Genomic DNA, 27,303 nt, shown 5'->3' with positions numbered 1-27,303 from the left:
TCCTCGACACCCCGCCGCCTCTATTTACTCCGGCTCAGATAAGACACGCCCAGAGAGCGCGCGTGGCTCCAAAACGCGCCTGTGGGTTGTGAACTGTCAATCCCAGACTACAGCTGAGGCGCTCCTGTGCGCGGTCCTGTGCACGCTCCTGTGCACGGTCCTATACCACACCGGGCACAGCGGACACTCGAGCTGCTCGTGCGGGTCGACTTACCTCCGCTGCGGATCACCGTTTCACTCCAGTCTGGAGGAGTCTGGAGGAGGTGCTGAGGGTTTTGCGCTACCACACTCTGGCATTAAAGGCTATAATAATCCCAGAGGAAAATTCCAGAGTAGAAGCTCAAGAGTTGGCCTGCAGTTTCCGTGTGTTTAACTCACTTTCCACAGGCGGTCTGCCAATGAGGGGGATCAGTGCACTTGTCATTAGATCACAATGACCATTTCCTTTTGAAATATTAGGCTCTGATTACACCGCATCATCACAGGCTACATATAAATAATAGAGTCATTCAATTAATTCTGGACCAGTAGTTGGTGGTCCACTGCAGCCTCCACTGTTGAGGCAGGTTGGGTAGCTTGCATGGTGCTGCAGTAGGGGGCGCCACCGGGCCTTAACGGTAGTCCTTGGACAGTTTTGTGCTTACACAGCGGTTAGTCATAAGTAAACAGTTCTCACATGTACCACAATCCGGACGCACTGTCTGTTTAATTACTCTTGTTTGCTTCCAGCAGCAGTTACCACGAAAAGTTCTTCCAAAAAGTTCAGCTGGAGTTGTCAAAAATAGATATTACTCAACACTAATACTAGTATCTAAACTACATGTTATACCTTACTAAAACAATTCCATAGGACATAATTGGACCTTTTCTGAAAAACTGCTGTGAAGCATGAGCCCACAGTGTAAACCCCGCTCTTAATTTAAAGGTCCTATGGCCTATTAGTTTTAGTAGTTGTTTTTTTTAGTTTTCAAGTTAACATGTAAACACACTGGAGCAGTTAATGTGTTACCACATGACATCACAAGGTGGAACCAAGTGTTTTCCATTTTAGAGAAGAACTCAGTCTAAATATGAAGGATTTGTGTGTTAACATGTCTGAATGAAACAAAACACAACTCTCACAACTTTAAATTTTTTTCAATGTAATTTTGATCAAATAAAAACTGCTTTATCCACTTTATTACACCCTGCCCACTTTTGTGTCTAAATGTTCCTAAATCACACTTTTTTGTGGTGGCACTTCCAGTTGAACGTTATTAAATTCAATAGGGAACCTTAGTAGTTGTGGAAAAAACATTTGGCTTTACAACCCTTGAAGGTGCATTGTGTAATGTTTCCGGTAGAGGGTCTGTCAAATGCTTTTCTCTATGGAGATGAGTGGTTTATTTTGAACACGTTTGTAGTTTGAGGAAACAAAAATATACAAGTAAAACACAATAGAAAAAAGTTTCTGTTGAATAAAATTCAATACAAATCTTGATCAAAATCACTTGAAGTCATTGAAAACCATTTGAAACTTTATTAGATCTTAAAATCTTCACAATATACTTTTACTTTTTACTTTTTAAGTGCATTTTTAACTGATACTTTAACACTTAAACTTAAGTAGATTTTTTCATGTGACTTATTTTGGTAACTGTACTTTTACTTAAGTAACAAAACTGAACACTTAGTATAGTAGTTCCACCATCGGTTACTGGATTTCTCTATATATTAAGATAGCACAAAAAAGTTTTTTTTCACTAAAGTATTAAAAAATATAGTGGCTGGGGGTTGCATGTGTTTGGAGCCTAAACCTGCATAACTGTTTACAGTCCCTACTCCTGACAGGTTGACCCAGCAGCATTGAGGATTGGGTCAACTGCAGTAGATTAATATCTCAATGAAGAACCTTAAAGTTCATATTTATGGAACAAACATATGGCTTTACAACCCCTAAAGGTGCATATTGTGTAACTTTTCCAGTAGAGGGTCTGTCAAATGCTTTTCTCCATGGAAGTGAGTGGTTTATTTTCAACACGTTTGTAGTTTGAGGAAACAAAAATATACAAATAAAAAAAGCAATAAAAAAGTTGAAATCATTGAAAATCATTTGAAGTTTTATTAGATCTTAAAATCTTCAAGACATACTTTTACTTATTAGATGTTATTGCTTTGTCTAGAATGTTTCACAGTACGGCATTAAACCTTTAAATCTTGACTAAACCAGACCACATGGAATGGCAACTCCACTCACAGGTTTTTTCTAGGTATTTTTGAGCTATAAAAACACCTGGTATTTAATGAAAGTAAGGTAGAACTGTTCAGTGTCATACTGTGGAACATTTAAGGCACAGCAACCATAGAAACAAGCAGATTTGGCAGCCAGAGGAAGTGTCCTGAGTGAAGGAAGTCTGGGAGTCCTTGCTTAGACTGAAGAAAATGGATGGATAGAGATTTGGCAGCTTGTATGATATATATAAATACATAAACACAATATATTAAAAGTGGAAATGAGGATAGAATTGTGGCACCTGGAGTAACCCTTTTGTGCATTTCTATGTCCCAGATTTTGCCTTTTGTCTGAGAAAAGCCAGAGCTGTGGGATGATGAGGAGTTGATTGTTCTTCTGTATCTTTGGTCCATCTCCACATAAGCCCGTGCCAACATTAGACTCCTGATTAGGGTTGAATGTCTGTTCTCTTCTCTCTTCACAAACCCTTGATTGGGTTCATGTGGCATCATTATATTCTAAGCTGCTCAGAGTCTATGGTGGCAGACAGCTTTCTATATGAGTTACAGACAGTGGTGGAATGTAACAAAGTCAAAGTAATAAAATACTCTACTTAAGTAGAAATGTTGGGTATGTGCACTTTACTTATGTACAGTACATTTTATAGTGGATACTTTTAATTTGACTTTAGTACATTTGAGAGCAGGTATCTACTTTCTACTCCACTACATTTTTGAACAGCACTGAAGTTTTTTTTTTTTTTAAACGTCTGCTGAAAAGGCTGAGTAGTTTATTTTTAACATGTTTGCAATTTGAACAAATAAAAATATACAAATAAAAAAATGCTACAGAAAAAAAAAAGTTTCTGTTGAACAAAATGCAATACAAATCTTCATTAAAATCACTTGAAATCACTGAAAACCATTTGAAGCTTTGTTAAGTCTTAAAATGTACACAACATACTTTTACTTTTTTATTCTTTAAGTGCATTTTTAACTGATATTTTAATACTTTAACTTAAGTAGATTTTTTTCATGTGATGAAATGTTTCATTTTTTTTGCTCTGGTAACTGTACATTTATTTAACTAACAAAATTAAGTACTTCATCCAGCACTGGTTACTGGATCTATATATATTAAAATATAGTAGCTCCAAAAGGTATTTTTTCACTAAAGTATTAAAAACTATATTGGCCAGGAGTTGCACATGCTTTGAGGCTAAACCTGCACAATAGTTTACAATCTGGAGATGGATCCTGCTCCAGGATAGGACAGGTTGACCCAGCAGCACTGACGATTGGGTCAAATGCATTAGATTAATATCACAATGGGGAACCTTAAAGTTCATATGCCAGATTTGTATGATTCTCTAATTTTGACTTAATTTGGTGTGATTATAACTATTGTAAATATAAATTAGTTTTATAACAATCAAGAAGCAATTTCATAAGAGAAGTTGGGTGAATTCTGTCCAAAAGTTTGACACAATTTACACACATCAAACTATTTTTTTTTTTTCAGATAATTTAATTTAAACATGATTTCAACAAAATAAAGGTGTTTTCTTACATTTGTATTTGTATATGTGTACATTAAAGGAGTTTGGCTAAGTAACATTTAGTGTAATGTCATAATTTCCAACCAGGAGGTACAATTTTAAACCTTAAAAATGGCTAAACTGCGCAAACAATCTTAAATATAATGATTTTAACTGTGATTTAATAAGGAGTCAAACCTGTCAGACATTTTAAACTTAAGCAGGTGGCGTACCCTCCACCAGTAAAGTAGCATGTAAAAACTAAAAGCATGAACAATTTAAAGGTACAGTATGCAACTTTCTGGAGGTGGCATGTCACTTGCATGATTCCATGGAGATCAAAAGCATATGTTTTATAGTATACCTTGGAATAGTATAGCCAAAAGAACAAAAGTTCCTTGGAAACAAGAGGAGGAGGCCCATTTCCCGGCCAAATATGAGTCAGTTTTGTGGAAATGCAATTCTGCTCACACATACGTTTTTCTGTGTTTTTCAGTGTCATAAACATGCTTTTATTTTTGTCTCTATTTTATTTTTTTTTACTGTGTCTTTAAGCACATATATACACTAATATAGAATTTCAAGCTTTTTCTTTTTTTTTTTGATTTTGGTTAAAGATGCAAAAATAAGAAACGTGCATCTGACGGGGTTACACATTTTACTAAAACAGAATTATATTTAAAGATACTTTTCCAGACATTTTCCCCAACATTTCTTCAAACTACCATTAAATGTAAAACTACACTGTACTAAACATTTCCCAGACTCTACCCCACCAAACAAAGAATCAGAAAAACATCAAAACCTGCCATACATACTTTATCGACTTGAACACAAATGACGCACTGACAGACTCCATACTTCATGCATTCTTTATTAGTTCAAACATCACCGAGCTGCCAGAACAGTGACAGGACAATCATCTTCATCATCACAGCATCTTAAGGCTTTAGTCCAACGAGACCCACATCTACGGCACCATTGCATAAAGACACACCATCTCTTCTCCGGGTACAGCACGAGTATAGAACCGTTCAAACATTCACATTGAAAAATAGTTAAAAAAAAAATCTCAGTATCAAAATCAAACATTGGCATTAGAATGTTAGAATGCATAGACAAGTGAGGGTTGACCAGATGAAACAGCCCACAGTTGTCGTCATCAACACTGCAAGAGTTAAAATGAGTTCAATGGACAATACTGATTTGAGTAGTTTTGACATAGCATTTTTGTGTTGGGATATTTGGGTTACTGATAGAAAATTTCAAATCTATATAATGATTTTTATGCTTTTTTCATCTGTTTTCAACTTGCACTGTGTAACTTTTTGATTGGAGGTCCATCAACTGCTTGTTTCTATGGATATGCCATTAATCTGCCTGGAAAGTTCCACAGTATGACATTAAACAGGTTGTACCTTGCATTTATTCAAATACAGCTCAAATATACCCAGAAAAACATGCTTTCGGAGTGTGAGCGGGGTCGCTTCTCCACAAATCTGAACTGTAACTTGGTCTAGTTTGGTCTCCATGAAGACAGAAAGCTTCAATACCCCTGTGAGGAATTCCAGGCAAAGCAAAAACATTTAAGTGGAAAAAAGCATTGGACGGTGCTTCCACCAGAACCATAATTTTAAGATGACCGACTCTGAAGTTCTGTGGAATTCATGAGTGGGTCCAACCAGAATCTACTCAAACTAGATTAGTATCTGAATTCAAATCATTTTAACACCCAAAGATATACATTTTTTATTTTTTTGCAGTGAACATTCTTCTGCTCGAACATCTACCATCCTTCAGCCTTGTGACAGGTCATTATTCACATTGATTCGAGTTTGGACCAGTGGACGTGCCCAAGGCCAGAGTGTCCAGATGTCTTCCTCACTCAGGTCGGTCCCATATGTGAGAGACAGGGTTAGCAGCAGCAGCAGCAGTAGTAGTAATAGTAGCAGTAGTAATAGAAGTAGTAGTCATCGTCGTCAGTCCAAAAGCTCCTTCATGAAAAGTGGTCCGAACATAAGGCTTTGTATAGAATATTAACAGTTTTACAAATGTTCAAGCATCCGACGGTCAGATTCAGACACGTTGTTGAGTAGTGTGTGTAGTAGTAGTAGTAGTAACCTGGCTAGCCATATGACTTTCTGTAGTATTGGCTCGGCAGCAATAGTTATGCAGTCTAATAAGTCTACTTCTGCCTGGTTTGAGTGAATGTTAGAATGGAGTTATGTTTTGTTTCATTCACACGCTTGATTAACCCTTTATTATTTGCCTGTTTACATCTTCAAAGCTCACAATGCTCTGTTCCACCTTGTGATGTCATGAAGCAGTAGTTTTCAATTTAACATCTAACTTTTATGTTTTGTTTAGGAAAGATTGGCAATTCCAGGGTTGAAATGATCCAAATGATTCTAGTGAAGATTAATGGAGTGGACACATGGCATCGCAAAATGGAATAGTGTTTTCTGTTTTGCAGCATTTGTGTGTTAAATGTGTGAATTAAAAAAAAAAGCAACTCCATGTAGAGTAATATGGGCTCTTTAAAAATACTTTTTCGCATACATCTTGAACGCTCACAGCCACATTATTATAACTGGAAAATTCAGTGATTTTTTTTTGTTTTTTTGTCATTAACATAAACAATTCAAGTTGAGTTAAGATACATTCTATAGTTCCTTCATCATAGTTAATTACATTGCAACCATCTGCACAAAAAAATCTGCTCACTGAACAGGTTTTGATAGTAATATCCTAATATATTCATGTGCCAGTGTGATTACTATGCATGCCTACAATTTCTTTCATTTTCTACACACATTAGCGGGTACATCTGGTATTACTTTTTCTAATTTCAATCATAGCAAACCATGGCAAAAATCTGGTCTTTCAAAGCTGCCAGTTGCTGAGTTTTTTGTTTAGATTATCCAAAAGGTTGCAAAGATATGGAGCATGCAACCACCATCCTGACTGTTTTGGTAAAAGAATTCTTAAGACAGGACATGCTGCGTTGCAAAGAGCTTACCCCCTGGGACTGGTTGCTATGGAGTAATACGGATAAAGATAGATTTTCTCAGCACAGAACACAAACAGAGAGCTATATGGCTAGCCAGTATGTGGAGTGTAGCTGAAATGAGTACGGTACTTGAAATCATATGGGCCCTAACCTAAACTGTAAGAGATTTCACCTTGAGCTCAATCTTGAAAACAAAAATATCTAAAAAATTCACACAAAAAAGTACTCGATCAATTAAAACAGTCAATACACATTTAAAAAGAACAAAACTTAGAAAATAACCATTACCTGATATTAATCTGCACAATCAAAGTGCAACTCAACAACTACATGAACGCACAAAATCAAATCTGGTGCAAAAGCGAGATTTCTTCACTATAAAAAATACAAAATACAGGCATAAAACGTAAAATTGTCTGGAGGCTTCAGAAGTTACAAATTCGTATTAGTGTTATGTCAGAAAACCCCATGTATTTGGTCAGAAATCCTCAGTTAGGTTGGTCTGGGACTTTCTTGGGGAATAAGGCAGTTCATAAAGTCGTACTCATTAAAACTAACCATGGTTCTATGAATCCCGGATGACCGCCGTGTAGCTCGAGGGATGAGATGGAACTATTAGTTACTCCTTCAGTTTGAATCTGTGTTTCACTTCACTTTTGAACCCCACTACACATAGAAAACAAAAACAAAAATATTTGTTTACAAAAAATTATTAAAATTTCTTCATTCCATTCCAATACTTTGGCTCAGGGAAGCTGCCGAGAACCTGCTGAGTACCAGTCCGACGCCAAGGTCAGTGTGTAAAAAATAACTCCACAATCGCAGTTCTGGGTATTAACAGTAGCATTAGCCACAACACCATGAAGATTGCATGTATGGTTCCTCGGTCATGAAAAATATTGTATCGGTATAATGAATTGGCTTAGATACTTGCCGGTACCTTGAAAACGACGGTATCCACGTTAAATCCATATCAGAACAGCTCTACATAAAACTTTGCCAAAAAGAACTATATGTATAAAAAACAAAAGGATTGCAACTACCTCTGTGGCAGTACGAACAACCAATCAGCTTCTGGACCATAATCTATTTTGAAAATAAGGACCCATAAAAAAAAAACTAAAAAAAAACAGTAGCACTTGCATCCCATCTCTAGGTTTCTGGAGGGAGTTAGAAATAGACCTCTTTATAAAAAAAACTAACAAAAACAAGATCAACAACTACAGTACAGGCATGTCCCGTAGACAAAAAAATTTTCTGAAATAGTTGGAGTGAGAATGGGGGGACACATAGACTGTATATATAAACGGACATAGCTAGCCGCTGTGTTCCAAAAAGGAAGTGAGCATGAGGGTGCTTCTGGCTCCATCGACTCATCATTTTGGGCTTAAAATGTTGTCACGCCACATCATCCTGGTGTTTTTATTTCACTATGTTTGTCCATTAAAAAAAAAAATCCAATTACTAATATGGAAATCTTCTCCAAATTTGCTTGTGTACCTGCTAGCCTCGTGATCATTGTCATTTGACTGGAGTCGAATGCTATGGGTAAAGTCGCACTCCCTTAGTCCACTTCTTTATACAGGCTATGGTGGGAACAGAAGTGGGACAAATGGGGAAAGAGACAATTTGACATTTTTGGGGACAGCAGTGAGACAGGTAAAGGGGACACAGGGGACATACTGAACCACGTTGGAGTGAGTTTAGCAGCGGGCAGCACTATGATCCAGGCTTGAAATGCAGGCTACACCCCACTCCGCTGCCGCAAGACATTTTTGGCGCATTGAACATCATCATCATGATGTGGACAGCTCGAAGGAGATGAACTGCTTTAGCCTTTCCAGGTACTGCGCATAGAGTTCGATGTCGTTGTGTCCCGCCCCCTCGACCCACAAAGGCTCGACGGCACGTGGACAGCGCTCATACATGGCAAGCCCATGGGAGAAGTCGATGACCTCGTCCTCCGTCCCGTGGATGACCAGCACCGGGGACGCCACCTTGGACACTTTGTCGATACTGCGGTGAGATGGGGACACACACGGGGGAAGAACGATTAGAAATAGGTTTGTGGAGGTCATTCAATGAGCTTTAGTCTTTGTTGTGGGTAAGTAAGCATGTAAATGAAGGCAGATCTGTGAATGGAAAAGCTTGCTAATATATACTACTCGAAGTGAAACTAAACACAATCAATCATCAAGCAAATCAACATTTTTTTTTGCAACTAAACTGTGCATATGGTGCTTTAATCCTGTAACATTAACTGCTGTTCCTATCGCTTTTTTCGAAAGCTTAAGTGCAAGCTAGTTATATTTGCAGCGTTGTGGTGAAAAAAATTATAAAAATTTGTGTGCCCTGGCTCCAGTGTCCACTGCTATTGTAAGTACTTGCTGAGATCACACGACTTGACTACAGCCAAGTGTTTCTGATTACCAACACCAGGCTACAGGGGTAGAGTTCAAAGTGTGGATACCTGTTAGATCTATCACACTGTTCCTCATATGTCCCCACCCCTCTTCCCCTTCACTTTCTTCTTGAGTCCTTCCCAGTTTAGGAGCTTCATTTAAAATGGAGTTGGGGAGCACTTTAGGTGTTTAGGCCCACTTTAATGTCATTCTTTTGAGATGTCTCTTATGTACATATGTGAGTTTTTCCTCTCATGCTATCAACAGGGTTTTTTTTTTCCTATTATATTAACGTGGGCCTTGTGATCTTGTGGGCTGGGGGTTTGAAGAGAAAAGTGAATCCCCCCATAGGTTACATTGTAAATTTGTCCTTAGTTGTTTCTTCTTTTTTATTAAAAAGACTAATAAGACTGTGCTGTCTGCATGTAATTGTCAAACATTTAATGAATTGCAAAGGCAGATTAAATACATATTGACATGAGAATATGTTGGATGTGCAATGGCAGTCCACTCATACTTCACTTTAATGTCAGGAAAAAAATGATCTAGAGCTGTACGCACTAAGAAACGTATGGATGTTGAGCTAGTGATGTGTCTAGCTAGGAACTAGTAAACACATTTACACTACCAGTCAAAAGTTTGGACACACCTTCCCATTCAGTGTTTTTTTGTCTTTATTATTTCTCAGAGTTGTCACAGATTGCTTTGTTTTCAGTCACCTGAAATGGTTTTCACTTCACAAGGATGAACTGTCAAGGTCAAGAAATAGCAAATATCAAAAGCAGTGATCAAATCAAGGGGTGGCTATTTTTCTAAAACAAGTTCAGTTCTTTTTTAATGAAAATAAAGACATAACAAAAAATGAAAAAGTGTGTCCATATTTTTGACAGGTATTACCTACATTATTCTTTCAAACAGGGCCCCTAGCTTTATCAGTACTCAGCCCTATTTCAGATGTGAGAATTTGGGACCAATGAGAATGAGGATGGACATTTCAAAGCACATGCCCGTCACACAGAGGAATGAGTTTGGGAGTTTGGTGATGTGGTGCTGGTACCTGGGAAAGGCGTCGAAGCAGTACGTCTTGCGCGTGTCTGGGAAGGCCACCCTGAGTCCGGACATGAGGGGGGAGTGCAGGATGACAGCTGCACACTCGTACCGCGCGGCCAGGTCTACGGTGGGCACAGTGCCAATGCTCTGTCCCGTACAAGATGATGTTCTCTGGGGCCACACCGTACCTACACGAGCATATGGTTCTTAGTTACATTTACATAAACTGGACTTGTGCACTTACTAGGGTTGTCAAAAGTATCGAAAATCAGGTAGTAATCAATAATAAATACAGCATCAAAACTAGAGTTAAGCAGGTATCTACTACTAAAAAAGTCACATGCACAGGACAGAAATGAACCTTTCTTGAATAGCTTTAGAATGATCTTGAGCTGTATCAGAACAAGAATAACAGCACATAGAACCTACGTGGACGACTGAGGGATTACACAGATATAAGGCCACAAGGTAAAGAAAGCACTATAATTCAATGTTAAAAAGCACATTCTATTGTCTAAATAAAGAGTTTTTAATTATTATCATGGTATCAGAATCTGTCTTGAGTCTATTCCTTAGTATTCCTTAGCACTGTTACATTTACATAAACTGGACTAGTGCTGCTCCAGTCTCAAGGCAAGAAACTACTGAAGGTATGGTAGATACCCAGATACTAATCAATACTGAACAAGTGTGAAAAGGCATCTATACTGATAACAGATCAAATCTGACCTTTCCTGAATAGTCTTACAATGGTCCATCTCAGAAGTATACACTAGACACTATGTTGCTTTTCTGGTGGGCAGTCTGCCATCATAGAGAATATGTTTTGCTTTGCCTGAAATGTTCTCCATTATGGCAATAAACTAAATATACCTTGTATTTACTCCATTGCAGGTGTTAATTGTTTAAAATTAAATTATGTTATGTGAACTGGATCGCCTCTTCACAGATATGACCTGTAACTTGACCTGGTAGTGTTACCCGTTTGTCTATGTGACGCCATCAGGTCATGTTATAGGAAAAGTTACATACATACATATTTTCTAAATTGCACTGTATCGCTGAAGAGGTGTTTTTATCCTCAGTGTGTTATCAAAATTGGTACTGAGTATCAGGATTTATTCTTTATGGCAGTAATTTGCACGATTACAATAATGACACAGATTCAGTCAGTGGCATAAATGAGTTCAATAAAATCTTTTTATCGTCTATATTTTCTTTAGCATGTCATACTTCAAACTGTGTTCTCATGACAGACCTAGTGGTAGAAATACTTACAGTTCCAGTTAAAATTACTGCCTTTGATCATATAGGCCAATACAGCAGGAAGCCTGAGGGCTAACAAAAATTAGTCTGAGGGCCACATTTGGCTCCTGGGCCATAGTTTAGATTCCGCCCATCTAAACTACTACATAATACAGGTATGTTCTTGGCATTATAATGCCTGCTGTACATTATGGCTGGTATGGTTGTCAACTATCAATTTGATACTGAATGGTCTATTCTACTTAGTTAGAACTAAGTAAGACCACATGGTAATATATATTAAAGAAACTTCTGTTAATTTGTGTGTTGTATCGACATTTAAGCATTGTAACACTAGTGGCTGGTAGCAACAGGCAAGGCATCTCATATAAAAAACTTGCTAAAACATCACGCCACAACTAAATGAAGCAATAAACCAAAAGAAGCAGCATTATCAAAAAGCCTGTGTCTGTGCTCCAGGTAATTCTTAACATTGTGATGATTTTGCAGTACACTCTTGAACCATGAGTAATATGTTTTCAATGAAAGCAGTGGTGCCGGGTGGACCGACTGAGAGTACATGTCCTTGCGAGCACAGTGCTCGTGAGAAGGACAGGCATTTCACACACTAAGCTCTTCTGTGAGGCTGCAATGTCTAGTTTCTAGTCACGCTCATACCGGCCACTTATCTTCTGCAATAATTAATAATAATTATCAATGAGTAAAGGCTGTTTAAAAGTCCAGCCAAAAACATAGGTCTAGTGCAGAGAGTAGATATGCCCATTTTGTTTATTTTTAAAAGTGCATATGACAGGGTACACTACTTGTTTCATAAAAAAAAAAAAAAAAAAAAAAAAAAAAAAGTTAACATTATTATATTTAAGAATGCACTAAAAATTGTCTAGGTTTTCACATTTATTTAATTTTGATGACATTTCTAATTTTACTTCTTAGTTGGGATAACTGTTATGTTCTAGCAATCATAATATTAAAGAAGACTTATTATCTAAACTCAACTTTTCAGAGCTTTTAACCATGTTATAAGGTGTGTCCCCTTCTCACTGACCCTGTAAAGATTGCTCAAACATGAGCAAATGACTCCAAATACAATTTCAATAACTTATTTTCAATATGCCATATTGCCGATCAACCCACGTTTTCACCACTACTGCTCTGTACGTACTTTGTTGACCAATTTTGACTTGTTTCTTTTATTAAGTTGATTTAGATGAGTATTGACATTTAAAATGTGCAAATTATAACAAAATGATCCACAAGTGTTGTAGATAATAACTACAGAACAGCCTCGAGCACAATAGGTGTACTTTAACAAGGGCCAACTCGTGTCTAAATTACACAGTAGTTATGATTAGACCAATAAAAATAGTCCTCTGTTTTGGAAAATGAAGGTTTAAACTGACAGAAAAATACCTTCCTTCAGTCTAAATTGTCTCTGCATTTTGCATGGAGGTTTTAGTGTTGATGACATAGATTGAGGTATTTAGTACTTCTGTATTTTTAGTACTTTTCTTTACAGAAAACGGCAGCTTCCCTGATGTAAAACAATGGTAAATATTAACCACAGGTACTACACCACCAAACTAAGTTTTTTTATTCAAACAATTATAACTTTCTTGGCCAAGAAATCATATATTATTCCACTGTGAGCCACAGACATACCACAGAGGAGGAGCTATATCCCAAACATATTCAAATTCTGGAGATTCTTAACGATTTTTCCAGGAGCAAATTAAAAATGGATTAAGCCCAGTTGCCCTGGGGGAGGAGCTAATGGCCGCTCCAGGGCAGGACAGGAGCAACAGGATTCATCTGCCAAAAACAAACACATCTGTGACATTCAGACTTCAGTCAATACAGCGCTCACCTGTGGCAAGGACAAGAAAGTCTATAATGAGATTCTGAAGTAATGACACTGTCGTTTGTAAAATCCCTCAGTCGTCCAGGTAGAATCCATAATGACACTGTCTCACCAATGTTCAATATCTCACTATCTCACTAACCTGCTCAGGAGACCAGAGTGGTTGTGGGCATGGCAATACTGGCCTTCAGGACTTAAAATTAAGAGATTGTAAAAGAGATTCTGAATCACAATGGGACTTCCTTGTTAAATAAAATGATTTTGGTTTAAAACTTTTAAAGCTTGTGAGAGAGCACATTTTTATTGAACTTCCTAGAGAACCTCGCTCTCAGCAGCGTCCCACTGGGTCTATCCATCCGCCTCTCTCCAATCATTGTCCAGTGTGGTGAGCTAATATATTACAGACTTATACTTGCTCATACAGGCTGATACAGCATTATTAGCTCACGGGCTTAGCACCGTTTCCAGCCCGTGCATTGCCTGCAGTAAACTTTTATGTGGTTTCCAGGAAATTACGCGCATATGAGGGAATTTAGGGGATGATTCAAGCAACAGGTCCAGGCTGAGGTCCACAGAGTGTAGTATAATGGATTTAACTATAAAAGTCTCGTGATAAAGTCCAGTCTAAACCTGTGTATCACTAGTTGTGTATAAGCGCTCCTTTACAGTGCAGAAGTGGGCGCACGGAGCACAGTACTCACTTGTTCCGGAGCACCTGCCAGGCGGCCTCGATGTCCGCGTACAGGTTCTTCTCAGACGGTCTACCGCTGCTCGCTCCGTAGCCCGCATAGTCATAAGAGAACACGTTACAGTTGATCCTGGAGCCTAGTCCAATGTAAAAGCTGCACATCTGGCCCAGGTCCACGGCATTCCCGTGAGAAAAGAGCAGCGTGTAGCGGCTGTTGGGCGCGCAGCGCACGAACATGCAACAGACGCGGTTCCCTCGGGTGCTTCTGGTGCTTAGCACCTCCACAGCATCCAGCTCCCTCTGGGAGTACTGCCAGTCCGCCCGCTCTGTCAGGTGCAGGTTGGTGGCCCCGTTAGCATCCGTGTGCATGGAGTAGGTGGGCTCGGGCGGGAGGAAGGCCAGCTTAGCGGCGATGCGGCTGGGACAGGGCGGACAGCAGAAGAGCCAGCACAGCTCGCCCAGGGAGAAGCCGTTCATCCTGGGACCCTGCTCGGGCATTTGGCCTCGGTGTAGTGTTAAAGGAGTCCGGGTAAACACAGGTGGTAGTAGCGGTGCTATTTGTCAGACGAGAGCATGCTGGAGGAGAAAGTAGCAGAGGAAAGCAAAGGTATCTTTGAGGGTGACAGGTGCACAATGCTAACAGCTAATGGCTAAACCTGGTGCCTAGGGCACACTTTGCTCAAAGGATTTCTTCACATCCGCCGTATAAAATCCTGTGGACACGGATCGACCTCCAACTCATATTTTCTTTGTTTAAAAATGCAATTTTGAGAGCACAAAACACCGTGCTACTAACTGTTGCAGGCTATCCGCAAACACAAAGCTAAGCTTCCGTGTATCGACTTGGCATGTGTCGCACATTGATGACGTAGCCACATTTTCTAATTCAAAAATATAAATATGTATTAAAATAAATAAATAGAATAATAGTATTTTTGTTAATTTTTAAATTAAAGTTACATTTTTTAAATGAATTTAAAGTATTGCATGTATTTTTTATTTTTTGTTTAATATCTCAAATAACCCATCAGCATGATTTTTTGTTAGGCCTAATTGTGCCCTTAAGATACTACTACTAACAATAGGATTTAGTAATAGGGTTATAAACTCCATGCCTGAGTAGTTCTGAGATCATAACGTTGGGACAGTGTTCCAGAAGCGGTAAACAATTCTACCCAAAATTCAGACAGTCCCTTCTGGGGATCATGTAGCTATAATTGAATGAATAAGATACAGTGGAGACCCTGCAGGACCCCGGGGTAGCAGCCTCCAGGCTGGTCAGGTGTCAGCTCTGTCAGCAGGTGTAATCACAGACCATTAGCAGAGAGCAGACAGCAGCTGTGTGACAGCGCAGACAGGAGCAGGGATAATAGCACCATTACACTTTAGATCAGATTATCAACTCTGCATGGGCCGTCAGAACTGAGCTCTCTAGAGTGCACACTACTGTGTTGGACTCAACAGGAGGCACTATGTCCCACACTAAATGAAACTTAGATTTAAATGTTTGGCACCTAAACATGACTCACGGGTGTGTTGAAATCACATACAGTTCAATAATCATTAATCAAGTATCCAGTGTAAGATGTACATGTAAACAATCAGACCAACACTCAATCATCAGCACAATCAAAGACACTCCAGACAGTTAGTCTCATAATATTGTATAATATTGCACTTACAAACTCCTCAAACTCTCCACACTCAACTGTAGTAAACTACATCTAACTAAAGGAAATACTATGATCACTACCAACATCCTCACCTACACATTCACACAGGCCAAGTAAAGTGCCTTGCCCATAGACACAACAACTACTGTAATTAACTAATGCAGGTGATTCCACTATATGATCAAGTGTAGTTTAGAATCTGTGGAGTATAAAGGAGGTGTAACAAGTTCATATTTGCTGGTTTGAGATTAAAGCATCATGGAGGATTTGGGGAGGCACATTTCTGATAAACTTGTCAATTTGGAGACACACAGGCTGCAAACACTGGCCCCGCACCACCAGCCAACCCCACCACCAACCCCATTCCCAGACGGAGAACACAACAGCAGCTTATGCAAATCCACATATCTCCCTCCTCACACACTCCACAGAGCAGTGACAGGCCTGCAGCGCACGTGTTTAAGCCCACTTCACATCAAACTGTTTTCCCCCTTATGAGCCACAATGAACCAGCTCACTGCATTGCCTGATGATGCCATAACCACGCTGAAAGCACAGAGGGACGATCTGGGCCTGTCACCACCATAACTTTTGGATGGTCTTTAGGGTATATTGTTTCATAAATATGTCACAATAAATGATAATATTGTAAACTCATAAGTGAAACTCATATACCTCATATTGTCAATTCACACAAAACACAATGTTCAATGTGTAAAAGCGTGCTGATACTTATAGTGAGTTACTGATATGATTATTTGACCCAATACAGCTCAAATGTTGTATACCACAAAGAAATAAAGTTAAAAGTACTACCAGAGCAAGTATTGACCACTTGTTTATTAAATGATAAGTTCATATAGTAATTATATTGGCCTATAGGAGGGAAGGATGCGGTGCTGGGCTCTCGAGGGATCAGTGGAGATCAGGAGGAGTGATGCCACTCTCACGTCAGCTCCATAGGGTTCTTTTCAGTATCAGGTTTCTCCAGCCTTCATTGCACACTTTGTACAGGCTTTAAAGAGCTAAGCTGTGCTCTCTCTCTCTCTTTCACGCTTTTTTCTCTCCCCTCTCTCTCTCTCTCTCTCTCTCTCTCTCGCTGTCTCTCTTACTTTCGCTTTTTTTGCTCTCCCTCTCTGCTATCTCACACTGTCTGATTTCCCCCTCTCTCTTTTGCTCTCTCCCTCTCTTTCTCCCTCGTGCATATAGAATTTGCAGGTGAAATCCCGAGCAAAGGCTTATCCTCACTCTACTTATCTCCCCTCTCTTCCTCCTCTTCACTCATCCATCTCTCATCCACCCCAGCTTGTACAACACCCATCCTCCTCTACACCTTTTCACCTCTTGCACCTGTTCTCTTGATAAGCCATACATTTGTTTATTCATCTGTTTTAAGTTGAGCGCACTGATTCGATTTTTTAATACATATATTTTTTGTTACTCATTACTCATTTTTGTACTTGATTCTCTCAGCATTAATAGTACGGTACTAACAAACGCACATAAAGATGCACTATGGAACTTTTCAAGACAGTCTTCCAGGGCTGGTTCTTGCTTCTTTTGGAGCCCAAGGCAAGATTTCATATTGTAATCCCCTGCCACCAGCCTCCCTCATATTTGGTTATTTTTGCTACGGAAGTTCACATGCGGCTCTTTCAGCTCTTACTGACCCTGGCTCTTATTGACTTACATTGGAATATTGTGGCCCCTCTCTCTACAACTGCTAGATAATACAGAGCCTAGCATCACGAGCTTCATTTGAGTTGAGCAGAACGAATTTGGGTGACATCACAGTTAGATGACTTCTTTATACAGTCTATGACTAGATCATGAAATAAAGGTAAAGTCTGAAGTGATATTATATCAGAATGAAGACAGGAGATCTATGGATCCACCCCTAGGAAATTTGAAAAAGTAAGTAATTTCCTCTTCTTCTTTTATTAATTTTGGAATGTTTTGTGTTTTGTTTTGTTTTGTAGTTTTTTTGTGAAAAAATATTGCTAAGAAGATTAAAGCATGTGGAATTTTACTTGCACATACTGTATGTTGTTTAATCCTTTTATGTCTGCGGTTTGGCGCCCTCTCCACCAGACCTTTACCTGGGATGTTCTTCATGTGGCATTAAGCATATTTATCTCCATGGAGACGACACCATGCCACATTACAGGTGAGCTCTGTAAAGAAGGCTGCACTAAGAATGTAGTTTTTCAAGGCAATAACGATCACCAGTAATTTAATAAACAAAAGATATATGTTAATGGCATGCTGTGGAGAATTTCAGAAAAAGCATCAATCTCCATGGAGACAATCACCTGACAAATCACCCACAAAAAAGGTTACATTTTGAAATGTCTTGCACAACAGCACAACAACAGTGAAAGGCTTTGTGAGACTTTTGTCATTTTCACCAGTTAGTTTCATTTAACCTTTGACTCTGATGCAATCTTTTCTATAGATAGTGGTGTTTTTGAGCTGTCCATGTGCACATGTCGGCCTTTTCATGACTTGCCCAAGTGTTAAATCAGCAGTTGGTTGCATTTTTATGGTCTACCAACATTGTACAGCCTGGTACGGAACATTCCGTGTTTTAAAGATATCATGATGTTATATGATGAATGCATTTGGTCAACCTTTAATTTATCTCTTTCACCTCAGTGCACATCTAGCCTTTAAGAGCACTTAAATCACTGGAATGGTTTCCTGGTTTGAGAAGAGGAGTACATCTTGAGTGGCAGTATTATTTATATATTTTCAATCTGACTTTTGGATAAGACTTTTTTTTTTTTTTGCTTTTTCGGAGAATTATTAACACTGACTGTCAGAAACAAAAAAGCCACCTTAAAGGACCAGAATTTGTCTTTGTCTCAGTAAAGATATATTGCATAAGCAGCTCTTAGGACAAAACACGTCAGCTGTGTACTGTCTTGCGTTTAATCAGAAAGTGTTCATCCTTCGAGTATCAGGAAGTACATGGTTAGCATGGCCGCAGTTGCTTACCTTGATTGCAAAACTCCACTCTGGTCTCTGAAAGTTGTTAAAAGTGCTCTCAGTGAAAAGAGTAAGTAGTTCTGTTCTGTAGATGTATTTCCTTGTTTTTATTATTATTCAATATAATATTCCTAAAAAGCAAACATTCTTATTCAATAGTCAGACTGAAAATAATAAAATAACTTTACACCAACAAATACTAGGCCCACTAATGCCGCTACATGATGACACAGATTCTGAAGTAATTTTAGTCTTTTATACATTTTTTTTTTTTTTTTTTACATTGTTCTCCAGTTGTGAGCACCAGCTGGCCCCTCAATGAAACACTAAACCTCCAGAGGGCGAGGGGAAAATTCGGGCACCGTGTTCCCAGAGACAGTGTTCATCATGGGGCCAACGGGGCAGAGATGGGCAGCTGCTGGCATCAGGATCCGTCGAACAGTGCTGTTTACAGCCAAGGCAGGGGCTGGGGCAGAGTAGAGCAGAAGATGGCTAATAATTGTACTTAAAGGTGCACTCTGTAACTTTTCTGGAGAGGGTCTGCAACCTGGAGATGTTAAATTGTCCAGAGTATGGTATTAAACAAATTTAGCATCTATTCAAATATAGGTGTTATTTTATCCGCTCAAAAATATCTTAAAAACATGAATTCTTACTGTGAGTGTATTCGCCTCTACATGAATCTAATCTGTAATTTGGCATACAAACCTCCATGGAGATTTTTAAGTTTATGGTCATACTGTGGAAGATTCTTAGCCCATCTTCACGGAAACAATTGTTTTGTCTTAAAAACTCAAAATCTTTTTTTTTTTCTTTTAATTTGAGTGAGGTAAAACTAAATCACCAACACAAACAAAAACATGGACATGTACATGTACATATTTGGGACTTGGCGCTCTAAAGGAGTAGGATGAACTTAAAAAAAAACAACAAAACAAAACAGTTGTTTTACATAATCAAATTTTTTTTCTCACTTACCTTATGCATTCTGAAAATCCTAATCATTAATTGACATGAGTTTATAAGCAGAGTTTTGCTGTGGTGATAATGCTAACAACAACGAGCATGCTAACCACTCACCTCCTGATTTCTTGCAATAAAATATTTCCAATTGGAGCAGACAGCATACAGTGGGCATATTTTTTAGCTCAAGAGCTGCTTATACAGTATATCTGTATAACAGTATCAGCCAACTCAAATGTACTTAAATACATGGGAAAAATTGGATAGGCCGGCTTGACCTAGTTTTCTGGTTCATGGTCCATCAAAATGTTATTGCTTTGCTTGGAATGTTCCACAATATGGTAGAAATTTATCTACCTCTCCTTTATCCAATTACAGGCTTTTATTGCCAAAAATACTTGGTTTGGTGGAGTCATCTGCTTGTTTCCATTGAGACTGCTAAACCTTAAGCCATGTTGTGGAACATTCTAGGCAAAACAAGAGTGATTCATGGTACCTTAAAAGGCCCATATTGCACTATTTTCAGATCTTTTATAATCTGTTATAATGTTGTTTCCTCATCACAAACATACCTGGAGTTGTGTTTTTGGAAGTGCTCCAGTATTTTTCAATCCTGTGCAGCTTCATTAGAATCATTTGGATGATTTCAGCCTTGGAATTGCCCATTTCTGGAGAACTAAAGGTAAAAGGTAACCTGCAAACTTGTAAACTACTGCTTCATAACATCACAAGGTGGAATAGAGCATTTTGATTTTTGAAGATGTAGACAGACTAATAATAAAGAGTTACTCAAACATGTGTGAATGAAACAAATAATAACTCCAGGTCTGTTTTTGATTAGGTAACAGCATTATAACATGACTTAAAGCACAAATTTCATGCACTATAGAACTTTGAATGCATTGTGGGTTTGAAAATTTGATTCATTTGACAATAACTCATAGTTTTTTTTGTTATTTCTGCATCAATTTGTGTTTTGTATTTATTTATTATTTGCCAATGACAAACATGTACTTGTAAATATGCAGGATTGTAGCCAAAGCTCATTTCCATTCTTAGTCCCCTGCTGGACCAAGGCCAGCCACATCACCCGCACAATTCATAAAACATGACAAAAGCCTGCAATACCCACTCCCACATGCATCTCTCACTCAAACTGAAACTGTAACTTCATCACTGTGGAACAAATAAAGTTTTCTCTTAGCTTATTTTATATTATACAATGAAATATGTGCAAAACTTTATTTTCATAAACATAATCAGAAATCCCCTATAGTTCTTGTGTATGCCCGCTGATGGTGGTGCATGAGTGGGAGAAACTGACACTGAAGAGGACCATGGTGACGTGTAACAAAGAAGTGTTTATTGCCACGAGCACAGTCTGTTACACAAAAGAACGGCCACATTGGAGCACTTTATACAGGGCTGAGTGTACACAGACAGACTAACTAATGCCAGAGTTACGTATGTACCACACTGCACACAATATCATTAGATCTACACAAAACATGGACTGTGTGAAAGAACAACAGTTACATAAAAATCACCTTTATTTACAAAAACATTGAGTGGAGATTTTAGCAAAAGCCTGTGTCCGAGCCATCCCACCAGCAGTGCGCACAAGTCCACGGCCCCCCAATGGCAGCAGGTCAGCGGGGGCATCTTGAGGAGCACTCTAGAACACAAAGAACCACCAGTTGGGCTCTTCTTTCTGTGATTGTGGTCTGCTTTAATGACGTAAGCTGTATGAAAATGACTACATAGACTGAGAGAGGTAGTCAGGCTAACCTCTTTGAATTCTGTACAGTGAATGTTTTCCTGGGACACCCTAGGCCTAATCCAGTATTAGGATTCTCCCAGTGCCCCTGCTTGTGTTTGCACAACTGAGAGCTGTCAGATTGAAACATGGTAAGCTAGTTCCATGGACAAACTTTCTGAGATTAATAGGGTGAGTCTTGCTGGCTTTAGAATTAGCATCTTGATTGCATGGTACAAATAAATATTGAATGCATGTACTTGTGTTACATAAGTCTCCACCTCACTGGATGGTTCTTGGACAAGAGTCTAGACTAAATCTCTGTCCACCTAAAAGGCATGTTTCAAACCATTGGTCAGGAACATGTTTTAGTTTGAACCTTTTGCCCTGCCTACTTCGTCCTTTCTGCCACTGTGACATTGCACTATGTCACAGATTAAAGATGCATTATCTAACTTTTCTGGAAGAGGGTATGCCACCTGCTTGTCTCCATGGAGATGTTATTGCTTCACAGTATGACATTAAAATTACTGTGTCTATCTCCATGGAGAGGAGCAGGTGATGCCACCAAGCCAAGTGACAGGTTGTATCTGTGATAAGGACCCCGCTGATAGAAAGTATGCTTGTTTTTCCAAGGTATTATCTTTGCAATAAAAACGGAACTAATGCAAGACAGATCAGGTTAAATACTGTGGAAGATTCCAAGGAAAGCAGTAACATATTCATTCATATTCAGCAGGTGGCTGGCCCCCCACTAGAAAAGAACACATCCTTGCCAAAAGACTAGAATCCATTTCACAAATATTGAACCTCTCAGTTTGTTTGTGTATGTGAGTGCAGTCTACAGTTGGAGATGGTCTGATTGGAAACTAACTGCCTTAGGGCCCAAAACTCCTTAATTCACAGTCTCGGTCCTCAGTTCCACCTATGCAACAAAGTGTGTCAAAATAAGTATGAGTCAAAAAACGTGACAGGAAAAGGTCCCTACAGTGTGGAACCCATATTCCTGGGTGTTTGCATGGACTGGGTCAATCTTGGTTCTGATAGGCACTCCAGTTCCACGCTTGGTCCATGAATGAGTGCACACAGAGCGCTGTGAGCACATGAAGGAATGGTCAGAGCGGAGAGCATTGCTTTGGAATGCTTCAGAAATCATCACACAACAAACTGTCCACAATGTACGTAATTGGATGCTGTACAAAACACTGTTGTCAGGCTGGGGCAGGTGTGTGCTGAATGGATGCATGGGACCTTTTGGAGAAAGCCACAGTGTTGCTCTGCTGCAGGTTCATGGAGAGCACAGGCCATGGACACAGAGGTGGAGCTTCAGTGCACTGAGGAGTGGATGAGGTATGTGCTGCTCATGACACTGAGGTGACCAGTCCACAGGAAGGGGCAGGGCTACTCAGAAAAGGGAGGGAACATGCCCAGGTCTGCGAAGTCCTCAATGTTGTAGTTGGCTGTGCCCTGGGTGGGGTCTCCTGCCATCGGCAACATGTCCTGTGGAGGAGAACATCATCAGCACAGAACTCTCCAACAGTGAGAGGGCCTATAGAGAAGAAATAGACAAGACCTCTAGAGGAGCTGCTGTTTTTATGTTACCTGACTCTGGAGGTGGACTGTGTATGTCACGTGGAAACCCGCATTCTGGCTAGGGGTGGAGTGTGGATATTACCTCGAACAGCTCTCTCTAGCTACAGGTTTATGTTACCTGGAACACCTCGCTGTGGGACTGAGTGCGTATGTTACCTGGAAGACCTTACTCTGGGGGTAGAGTGTGGATGTTACCTGGAAGACCTCGCTCTGGCTGGGGGTGGAGTGTGTATGCGTCTCTCCCGTCTGCTGGGTGTGGTGCTGGTTCTGCCATTGGGACCACACCTCACTGGGGCGTCCCTGGAACTGTGCGCTATTCTGGCTGCTCTCTCCGGACACGTCTAAACACAGAGCGACACAGATCCTTAGAGCAGTGTTAAAGGTTAGAATGTCCTCTTCTGTGGTGAAAAGGAGACATAAGATGGATGGTTGCAGACTGAGACTAAAGCCTCCCTCTTTTACATTTAACCCCAATTAAAAAATGCTGTATAAGAAGTGGTAGTACTGTAGGAACGATATACCACTGTCCTGTTCAGGAAATTTCTCCTCCTCATTTGACCCAACCTTCAATTCCACTGGGCTAGGGCCTTGCAGGAGCAGCTGGAGTACAGGCCCCAGGGACCCATTTCCAGAGCTTGAGCTGGGTTTAGTCAGACTTACCTTAGCTAGAGGATTTGACTCATTGTGCATGTTGGAGGTTGATGGGGGGAAACCCGCCCACATAAAATGAAAAACATTGATGGGAATCCAGGGAATTCACTGAAGAATTAAGCAACTTGAAACAGACTAAAAGAATAGCTGCAAAACAGTAAAATCCATCTCTATAATATATTCATAATCAATGTGATTTACCAAAGGCAGTGGTGCGGTTGGTGAGCCCAGAATAGGCGTTGCCGCTGGGGGAGGATGTGGCAGGTGACGACAGGGGGCTGTAGGAGGCAGGGTCTGTCTGATAACTGTGCCCAGAGCTGATCCCAAACGGACTGGACTGGGCTTTACTGGACTGTGGAGGACAAGATACTCACATAAATGGGCTATGTAGCTGGTATACAAACAGTATGTATTCCACTTGTATGGCAGTATTCAAAGTGATGCCAGCTATAAGTCACCTATAAGTTAAAACATTTAAAATGAAAGTGAATTAATAAAAAAAAAATTATTTAACAGAAATAGAAGCAGGATAATAAAATACCATTTAAATAAACAAATAAATAAACGAAACCAAGTAAATTATTGAACCTTTCTGAATTGGCAAATAGTTTGTAATTAACTTACAATGGATGTATTAATACTGGTCATCAAACATGGCTATGTAACACTATAAATATTCAAGATCATTTTGGCCAGAGATAACCACTTGACCACATGTGAACACTATCAGAGCCCGATTAAAAAACATAACAGTGACAGTGCATTCTGACCTGTCCAGAGAAAGGGGGGCGGGTCCCAGACCAGCCCACCTGTCCAGGGTTCAGCTGTCGGGAGATCTGAGCCAGATTCTGATTGGTCGATGCTGACGGCTGAATGTCATTCACACCTGGGACGTGGATCACTGAAGAACTGTGAGAAAGTACACAGGCATTTAGCATTAAAAGTACGATCTTCAGTGCTTTCAGATGCCCTCCCAACCTCTCATTGCTGATTTGTTCAGTTGAAATGGGTAAAATAAAATGTATGTTGTTATTGTGATAATATTTATAAACAGAATACAGGAGTGATGATAAATGAATATCATACAGTTTAGTAGGTTTATTGCACTAGTAAAATATGTACTATAACATTTTTAAATATAGATAAACACCCTATACTAATTTTCTTGCCCTAGTACAGACATGTTGTATAAGCAGCTCTTGAAATCAAACTATGTCAGCTTCTAATTATAAATCTTTTTTTGTCCGATGATCATGAAGTACGTGTTAGCATGTTGTTAGCTTTACTGCGATGACAAAACTCCACTCTGGCTTCTGAAAGTTGTGTTTAGAAACCCATCACAGTGAATAACTTGGATGTTCGGAATGCATAAGGTAAATGAGGAATAACTTTGGACCACTGCAAAATGAACTAGCTCTGTTTATCACACTTTTAAGACAGGAAGAATTTTGTACACTGCTTTCAATTAGCAAAATAATACCTTTTAATCTATATAAATAATTAAAGGAGAAATAGAATTTGTCAACTGGACAAAAGTTTGTTTGGTCAAATGCGTTTCATAGCTCATCCAAGCTGCTTCTTCAGTTTTGGTCAAAATATTGGTGGATATTTCCTCATATCTGTCTGCCTCCATGAAGTATCCACCAGCATTTTGACCAGAACTGAAGAAGCAGCTTGGATGAGCTGCGAAACCTGTTTGACCAAATACATTTTTGTCCATTTGACATATTCAATTTCTCCTTTTGCCATGGATTCGACCTGGACGACAGGGATTTTTCACATGTCATAATCTTATGTTTTTGTGCAGTTTACATATAAATGGCACATACCTGAAGCTCTTCCCTGAGTGTCCTTGTGTGAAGGAACTCTGGGAGTACAGCTGTCCTCCTGCTGTGGATGAGGGGACCAGCATCTTCTTGTCCCCGGCTGGGCAAGAAACAACAATGAAACACAAACAGATCTAAACCTCCATCCATTCAAAAGGTCTGTACCTGATTTTAAACATGTTTTAGTTTGAACCTTTTGCCCTGCCTACTTAGTCCATTCTGCCACTGTGATATTGCACTATGCAAAAGATTAAAGATGCATTATGTAACTTTCTGGAAGCGGGTATGCCACCTGCTTGTTTCAATGGAGTTGTTATTGCTTCACAGTATGACATTAAACTTATTGTCTCTACCTCCATAGAGACAAGCAGGTGACACCACCAGGCCAAGTACCAGGCCGGTTCTGTGGAAAGGGCTGGACAGAGAGGGTTGGACTGTGGAAAGCTGACCAAAAGTATGCTTGTTTTTTCTTAGCAATAAAAACATAATCAGTGCAAGACAGATCTGTTTAAATACTGTGGAAGATTCCAAGGAAAGCAGTAATATATTCATGGAGACAAGCAGGTGGCTGACCCCCCACTACAAAAGAAAACACCCTTATCAAAAACTAGAGTCCATTTCACAACTATTGAACCCCTCAGTGTGTTTGTATAGGTGAGTGCACTGTAAGACCTACAGTTGGAGATGGCGGAGTACATCTCGGCGAAGCGTGGGTCCCGGTCCTGGGGAAACAGCCCCTCAGACTTGTCCATGGTCTTTCCGGCCTCGTGGACCCCACTGCTGACGCTGGCCACTGGAACCTGACACATACACATACATACACTATTATATACACATGCTGTGTTTAAGGCAAGACACTTCACTTCTGCGTTGCTTAGTGTGAATATAGTTTGTGCGTGACTCGTGATCAGAGGGGCCAGTGGCGCAGATAGGTAGCCTTGCTTTCATCAGTTTGCTCCAGGGCAGCTGTGGCTAGAAAAGTAACTTACCACCGCCAAGTGTGGAATGAATGAAAAACGATTATGGTGGAGGTGGTGGTTACTGATGTCTTCCATATTTATCTAAAATGTCAGAGCTAGTAAACAAAAAAAAACCAAAAAAAACATTGAATGAGAACGCGCCTAAACTTTTGACTGGTGGTGTATGTACCACATACACACACATATATCCATACATACAAGTGTTAGGTAATGGCAGGACAAACACATCTGTCCTAGTGCAGGCGCATGCCTTCATCAGGCCGGTAATGCTGCTTGGAACTATGACAGAAGCAGACAATGAGAAGCAGATGGAGCCAGCACGCCACCCTTCCACAGCGGAAACAGGGGCACCATCCACTGCTCCTCATCTGGCCCTCTTGGTCAGGATGTTTTCAATATTACTTTTGTCGACTAATATAGTTCGTCAGAGATTTCGCGGATGGAATGTTTTGTTGGACAAAAAATAAATAAAAAGATAATAACATAATCAATGAGGAATATTGTCAACGGTGACTAAACAGAACTGGGAATAGCCAAAAGTTGTACTGTAAACTAATTTTCACACACTGACGCAGTGAAAAGTTCCGAGCTTTCACAAACCCTTTGGTAAGTAGGAAAATCGTAAATGATCAGATTTATATGGCATTTTTATACAAGTGATGGATTATCTGTGTAATCTGAGAATTTTCTGAGTAATGTCTTTTTAAACAAACACTCGAGTAAAACTTTAAATAGAAGAGCAATTACGGTAAAATATGGCTGTATCTTTACACAATCATGCAACAAATGATTTTATATGCCAGATAAACACAATTTGTAGTAGTCTTTACTTAAGAAGTGATATCACAAT

At 39.6% G+C, this 27,303-nt stretch overlaps 2 protein-coding genes across 5 annotated transcripts in view; both read right to left on the bottom strand.

Annotated features, from left to right (window-relative positions):
- Positions 1 to 4,607: 4,607 nt before the first annotated feature.
- On the bottom strand, positions 4,608 to 14,870 carry abhd17c (abhydrolase domain containing 17C, depalmitoylase). Its single transcript, XM_020927498.2, is given in 4 exon segments — positions 4,608 to 8,775; positions 10,219 to 10,364; positions 10,366 to 10,399; positions 14,037 to 14,870. Coding segments are annotated over 4 exon segments (885 nt in total). The 5' UTR covers positions 14,522 to 14,870; the 3' UTR covers positions 4,608 to 8,555.
- A 6,118-nt stretch (positions 14,871 to 20,988) lies between these two features.
- Positions 20,989 to 27,303, bottom strand: part of arnt2 (aryl-hydrocarbon receptor nuclear translocator 2) — a 53,473-nt gene continuing 47,158 nt past the window's right edge. For all 4 annotated transcript variants that reach the window (XM_055154755.1, XM_055154758.1, XM_055154756.1 and 1 more), the window contains 6 exons: positions 26,150 to 26,273; positions 25,477 to 25,573; positions 24,418 to 24,556; positions 23,849 to 23,999; positions 23,192 to 23,337; positions 20,989 to 22,903 (listed from right to left, as the gene is read on the bottom strand). In XM_055154755.1, coding sequence (XP_055010730.1) covers positions 22,805 to 22,903; positions 23,192 to 23,337; positions 23,849 to 23,999; positions 24,418 to 24,556; positions 25,477 to 25,573; positions 26,150 to 26,273 — 756 coding nt within the window. In that variant the 3' untranslated portion in view covers positions 20,989 to 22,804. The remainder of the gene's footprint in view (positions 22,904 to 23,191; positions 23,338 to 23,848; positions 24,000 to 24,417; positions 24,557 to 25,476; positions 25,574 to 26,149; positions 26,274 to 27,303) is intronic.

The sequence above is a fragment of the Boleophthalmus pectinirostris genome, unplaced genomic scaffold, assembly GCF_026225935.1.
Source record: "Boleophthalmus pectinirostris isolate CB_2022bp ecotype Guang Dong unplaced genomic scaffold, ASM2622593v1 HiC_scaffold_19, whole genome shotgun sequence".
Classification (NCBI taxonomy): domain Eukaryota; kingdom Metazoa; phylum Chordata; class Actinopteri; order Gobiiformes; family Gobiidae; genus Boleophthalmus; species Boleophthalmus pectinirostris.
Note: the sequence above shows the minus strand (reverse complement) of the source record. Positions and strands in the feature narration are given on the sequence as shown.